Source organism: Triticum urartu, chromosome 2A, assembly GCF_056163025.1.
Source record: "Triticum urartu cultivar PI428250 chromosome 2A, HENAU_Tu73, whole genome shotgun sequence".
Classification (NCBI taxonomy): domain Eukaryota; kingdom Viridiplantae; phylum Streptophyta; class Magnoliopsida; order Poales; family Poaceae; genus Triticum; species Triticum urartu.
In genome coordinates, this window is record NC_141874.1 from 5,708,398 (window position 1) to 5,715,307 (window position 6,910).

Below are 6,910 nucleotides of genomic sequence, written 5' to 3' on the forward strand. Positions count from 1 at the left end.
TTTTCAAGATTGAGTTATTAGTTCGCTATAAGCTTATATGATGTAAAGTATTAAAAATAGAACATAGAAACAAAAAGGGACGAAAAGAACTTTGATTTATTTGCGAAGAAGACCATGTGCGGCCGGTGGCAATGTGGCTGGTAGTCTGGTTCAGGGTCTCATCGGGCAAGCATTTCGACTTGGACTCCGACTCCAATTGGTACATCCAGGTCACAGCATAGTAACAAGCAGCAATGGAATGTAAAGAAGCATGGAGGATATGACATACCGAGAAGAAACCATCGAATAAACAGAAGGTTGATTGAGGGTGTAGGTAGCATACCTATACATTCCAACAGAGAAGCTACGAAGGAATTAATCCAAGAGAGTTGTGACGGTAGGAATGGATTTGCACGGCTCATTTGAAGTTAAAGAGAACACAGAGAAAGAAAAGGAGAATATGAAGGAGGAGAGGCGTGCGTGAGATGAAGTCCTAGGAGTAGTTACAGTGCAGGTTCTCAACCAGTCAAATGCATTAATTGGTCATTACAAGCTGTGAAAATCCAGTCAAATGCATTGTTAGGCCATCTCCAATAGGCTGTATGTTAGTTATGTTGGTAAAATGTGCATGTCGTCAACCAACAAGCTATCATACAACTACTCCAATAGGTTGTATCTAAATTATCCAGTAGATGGTAAGAAAATAAATGTGATTGCTCTCTATTTCACCTTGGAGCTTGTGCAAAGGTTGTTGGTTAATCCACATACAACGATGCTCTCTCTCCACATTTATTACATGCCACATCATCACTATGTTCTAGGTGGCAAATTAACCAACACCTATCTTACACTGTTGGAGATGAGATGCCCTGACATATCTCGGTATCTCATATCAACCTTCAATCATGTGTGGGAGTTGGATAACAAAACAAATCAAGTCAAATCCAACAGAGTTCTCGATATTTGACTAGATTTGAGGGTGTAGCTAGCATACCTAGTAGTAACAAATCAGGGGCCCTGTGCAGTTGAACATGCTGCACAGGTGTCCCGTACGGGCCTGACCAGCAGACAGGGATTTCTGAGGGCGGAGAGAAACATGCACAGGGCAGGAGGCCACCGAAGCGCACGTGGATTTTTAAAGCTCGGGTTTCCGGACACCCCTTGTCCTTACCCTCCAACATTGATTTGAGATCCGTGCTAGACAACTAACTTTGTATATCAGATTTTCTCTTTTTTGTTTCTTTAAAATAAAACAATATATGAACTTCAAACTTTGCAAGACACCAAAACATTCTAACTAGAATGTGGAAAAAAAGTTTCAGATTTTTTTGTCAAACATAAATATACGAAATTAGTTTTTTTGTATTAAAAATGTACTTTTTAGTATTTATATTGCACAAAAAATTCCGAAAGTTTTTTCCCACATTCTAGCAAGAATGTTTTGTTGAGCTGCTAAGTTTGAAGTTCATATGTTGTTCTATATGGGAGAAACAAAAAAGACAAATGTAATCGCACGAATCGCAATGCAAAAATGAGTGGCTAGATAAGGGGGTGTCCCAAAGCCTATGCTCTACAACATGTTTACCCCATGCCATAGTCGAAGAAGCTTCTTACCAGGATAGCATGCCCAAAGGTACTTGGGATTGATGACGATGCCCATCCCTCCGCCGTCGCCGAACTACTCCTCCACCGAGGCCACTCCCAATCCCTTCACCTCCTCGCGCTCCAACGGTGTAAAAGTAATTAAATGTGTATAGATTGCAGATGGACATTTGTATTAGATTCACATATGTATAGATTGTATATGGATATTTATATTAGATTCACATGTTTATAGATTATAGATGAATTTTAGATTTGATTCACATGTTTATAGATTATAGATAAACTTTCAGAATTGATTCACATGTTTATAGATTATAGATGAACTTTAGATTTGATTCACATGTTTATAGATTTTAGATTCAATTCACCAATTTTTTTGTCCATACATACTCTTTAATATTAATTGATGGCTTCAAAAGAGCGTCGAAAATATGGTGAAACGTTGATTAATTTCCATTTCACAACATTCTGACACTCAATGCTTTTATCTTTAGCACAAGTCATGCCCCTTTTTCGTCCATCCATACTCTTTAATATCGGTTGATGTTTCATACATGTAAATATTTTTTAGCGTTTTTATTCCAGTCGTCTCTCTTATCCATACGGAGTTCTCACATGCAAATTTATCTGGAGTGCTCAAACCATGCAGGGATTCAAAAGAGTGTCGAAATTATAGCGAAATGTTGAATAATTTCCATTTGGCAAAAATTCTGACACTCAATGTTTACATTTTTTTAGCACAAGTCATGCCCTATTTTTTCGTCCATCCATACTCTTTAATACTGGTTGATGTTTAATATTTGTAAAGAATTGGTAGACTTTTATTATATTCATCTCTTATCCATATGGAGTATGCACATGAATATTTATTTAGAGTGCTTAAACCATACAGAGCTTCAAAAGAGTGTCAAAATTATGACAAAACTTTGGTTAATTCCAGTTTGCAACATTTCTCACACTCAATGTTTTCATTTTTAGCACAGATCATGCCCCCCCCCCCTTTTGTTGATCCATAAGTTTTACTGCTTATTTCATACTTTAACTTATTGAACTATTCCATAACATGAACGTAGGAAACGAAGCAAACATGCCACTGGGGTGGCGACACCAGGCTAGATGCATGCCACAAGGTTCACCTCACTTGCAATGAAATCTGTGTAGATCTTCAGTATGACTTTGTGGAGTGGATAGTATGTTTTCATTCAATTAGTGCTATGCCTTATCATTTTGTAGTGTATATAAAGTTGCGCCCAGAATTATCTAATTTTTGTTTTCTTTTAATTAAGCTCATCGTATCCCTTGTTGGGGATGGGCTGAGTTCATGCATGTGGCCAACCTGCCCATCGATGTGGAGGACACAATTCAGTTTGAGATGACGCTGTTAAAAAATGGCATGCCGTTGACCCTTAGGGTCACCATCGAGGAATGGAAAATGTATTTCAATGGTCGAAGTTGGATTCAGATTGCCACAGAATTAGGGATGTAAGCTAGTAAAACAACAACCGAGGACCGCAGGCCCCCTTGGCCCCCGCATCGCTCCCGCATGGGCGACTCGGGCGGCGCCAACCCTAGCCCGCCGCCGGCCTCCCTCCCCCTTCTCCTCTACCTCGTCGCCGCCGGGGAAGGTGGCGGCGGGGATTTGCCTGCTCCGTCGTGCGCGGGGGGGCTCCGGAGCCGAGGCGGCGACCTCGGGTTGTGGCGCGATGCCGTCCTCAGCCAACGGCGGCCGCCCGTGCAGGTCGGCTGCCTTGGCCGCGCGAGCGGCAAGGCGGCGGCGGGTTGAGGCTGCTGGACGCCCGGTCGTGGGGGCGCCCGTCCAGATCTGACGCCTTCGCGTCCAACGCTTGGGTCCCCTTTCAGATCCGGTCTTCGGTCGTCCCAGCCTGCCGGCGCCGGGTTTGAAGATGGGGCTGGAGGCGGTGAAGTTCCCGGAGAAATCCAGGCCGATTCAGCCGGCCACGTTGGCGGCGACGCCCGCGGGCGCCGTCCCCTACCTGTAGGCGCCGTTATGGTACTCCCCTCCCCCTTTTGCCTTATTCCCCTGCTCGTTACCGGGCGAAAGCCAAAATCCTTCTGGATTGGGCGGCACCGACACCCGTGGCGTCGTCACCTTCTTGAAGGTCTCGCCTTTGGTGAGTTTTGGGGCGTTGGCGAGCTCGCTCCGTTGGTAGGCGTTTGGCGGCTGCGTGGTCGGAGTCTGCGGTGTTTGGGATTCCTCCATTGCAGCTTTGTCATCAACACTCTCGCCGTGCATTTGCCTCTCCTCGTGTGAAATTCCCTTTCAGTGCCCAGGTTCCCCTTTGTTGAGCTCGGAGTTGCATGTTGGCGGTGCTCTGGTTTGGTCTTCCCGATGGCAATGGTGGCGGTTTCCCATCTTAGCTCTTGGGAGAGCGTCTGTATCTTCCGACGGATCGGCGCCTCGTGCCAAGCGAGGGGGCAGGGAGCCCTTTCGGAGATGGAGGAGGTCGTATCCGTTTTGATCGCAGCCTATGGAGCTGACAATGTGTTACTTCCAATCTGCTAGTTGTGTCTCCTCAAGGCCTTCTTGGTGTCACTGAGCGGTGGACTGTGATCGGTGGAGGGCTTCATCCTCTTCAAGCTGCTCTTGGGCTTTAGTTTCTTCATCTTTGCTTGTAGATTGTATGAAGCTAGCTAGCTGTTGCAGAGCACTATGTATCTCTTAGCTGTTTTGTTTTTCTGTTCCTGTAAGTGGGTTGATGATGTAATCCTGGCCGTTTGATGGCTAAACTGAAAAAAAGAGTTGTTGTTGCATTAAATATATATGTTGTATATATGCACACAAAGCACTTCCAATTATACACTTATTATATTGTAGTGTGTAAGTATTAAACATTAGAGAGTTGTTGTACTAAAGTGTGTATTTGAAATGTGCTATTATGACATTAGGGTACTAATATTATTGCTAAACTGAAAAAAGTTACAACGGCAACTAAAAATGCTGCCATGGCAGTGCCTTTTTTATTTTAGCATCAATCATCCTCCTAGTTACATTAATTATAGCAACAATCGCGGATTGTTCCTTTATTAGCGCAGAATGCAGTATCTAGTATGTTGCCAAGAACTGAATGCCGCCCTCACGACATCTTGCACACATAGTTCCGGATAATATTACCAATATATAATTGTGAAAAAATGATTAAATCTATTTTATTGTATCATTTATAGAGATACGCAGCCAGCCGTGGTTGAGCTTGCAAAACAAGGGGTTCCAGTAGGGCAAGGCTTGCATTGCTTTCCTGTAGACTGATAGTTTTAACGCCTGCAGGTTTTGTCCAAGTGAAGCCCTGCAGCATCCTTGCAAACAACATCATTGTGATAGAGGTACCAAGTGAAATCCCAGGACAACCCCTTCTCCCACTGCTAAAAGAAATGAAACGTAGGCCTGGCTCAGTGAGAAGAACATTCACGGTATTCAGATGCCTCTCAGGACGAAACTCTATTGGTTCTCTCCAAATCTTGGGGTTTCGGCCAAGTCCAAGCCGGCTTAAAAGGATGTGGCTATCCTTTGGGATGGTGTAGCCAGTGATAGTGGTGTCCACCATTGCAACATGGGGTAAATTAAGAGCATGGTATGGGTGTATGCGGAAGGCCTCCCGGATACACGATTTGAGATAATTTAGCCGAGGAATATCAGACTCCTGGACTAGTCTATCTTTACCAACGACAGCGTCGAGTTCATCGGTTGCTTTTTGCATGATCTCTGGTCTGTTCATCATCTCAGCGAGCGCCCACTCAACCGCATTTGATGGGTTGTCGACTGCTGCAAGCACCATTTCCTACACCGGTCGATGTTGGAATAAATAAAGCAATCAATCAATACAATACAACAACAAAAAAGGTCAATACATATATAATATATGATTGAAGAATAATTAATGAACTTTCTGTTGAGGTAGATCGTACTAACCGCCGTTTGTGCTCTTATTTCTTGTAGGGATAGCAACGGTTGTCCCTCTGCGTCTTTAAGATGAACTAGGACATCCAAAAAGTCTCTAACCTCTTTATCTTCACCACCTTTCTCAAGAGTGGATGACCTTTCATGGATCCGCTCCCATATGATGGGATCATGCAACCGGTTGAGTGTTCTCATGACATCCATGGAAACCTCCTCATGGCCATCCAAGTCGAGGCCTACCAGGGCTGGGATGTAGTCAGACACGCAGAAGCTGTACACATGGTTGAGGGCCTTAAAAAGAGCGGCCGCATGTGCCTCGTCCTCATATCCAGGCCCATTAGTTGACGAAGCCGGTAGGTTGCTAAAGTATCTTTTACCGAACACAAGCCTTCTTATCAGGTTACAACAGAAATGTTGTGCCACATGGCGCACGTTGACAATGTTTTTTGCATGTGGCATCATGCGATGACAAGCGGTGTTGTTAATGTACCTTACAAGGTGGTCGTACTCCTCCTTCCGTAGGTGGTTGAGCTTCTGCTCCATGGACGAGGTGAGGATCTCCGAGGTGAGGACGCGCCTCATCTTTTTCCACTGCTCTCCATGCGGTGACAAGACGGAGCCCTTGTACCCGAAGCTGAATGTACCCGAGGCGAAGGTGGTGGGACGGGAGGCGAAAACTTCATCCTTCTTCCGTAGTACCTCACATGCTATCTCTGGGCATGTCACAACAATGACATGAGTAGCTCCGAGACGGAGGCACATGATGTCTGTGTTCATCTCCTTGAGAAGGCGATGGATCCACCGGAACACTGCCGGCTTGTTCCAAACCATCTGGTGCATGTTCCCAATGATGGGCAGTGTGGCAGGCCCCGGGGGCAGCAGACCTCGTCGTGTCCATTCCTTCTGGGACAATACCACTCTTTTGCTTTTTCTGAGAAAATACAACAGCAAGGTAGCCATGATAATTATAACCAGCGTACCAACAAGAGTCATATTGCATGAGCTGGTCAGGGTGCTATATGGACTATCCCCGCGAAAAAAAAAGAAGGTTGCTATATGGACTAGAATAGATGGAAAGCTCTGGAATAGGTAGATAGGTTGGGGGTGACAAAGGGGTGTTTTAAGACTTGTGTCCGAAGACACTCCTGCTTGGTGCATCCAACTTGGTTAACTGTAGCGTATTTATAGGACATCCGGGGAGCTAGCTAGCTTGGCTGCAGTTCGTCCACGGTTCCATGCATCGTGGACATGATCAGGTTCATATAATTATTTTATTAGTTAGAGATATTCTTCAGTTTGATCAGCTTCATGAATTTTTTTCCATTTGCCAATATCAGAGAAGGCATCTGCTGAGGTAGTTCATATGGTGCCCTTTATCCAGACCCTTTCTCAGGTATAATTTCTGGATTT

General features: G+C 44.6%; 1 protein-coding gene across 1 annotated transcript; it reads right to left on the bottom strand.

Moving 5' to 3' along the window:
- Positions 1–4,435: 4,435 nt before the first annotated feature.
- Positions 4,436–6,632, bottom strand: LOC125531299 (tyrosine N-monooxygenase-like). The gene is made up of 2 exons (XM_048695709.2): positions 5,513–6,632; positions 4,436–5,381 (listed from the first exon to the last, which is right to left on the bottom strand). The coding sequence occupies exons 1-2, from the start codon at positions 6,491–6,493 to the stop codon at positions 4,761–4,763; spliced, it is 1,602 nt and encodes a 533-aa protein (XP_048551666.1). The 5' UTR covers positions 6,494–6,632; the 3' UTR covers positions 4,436–4,760.
- Positions 6,633–6,910: the final 278 nt, after the last annotated feature.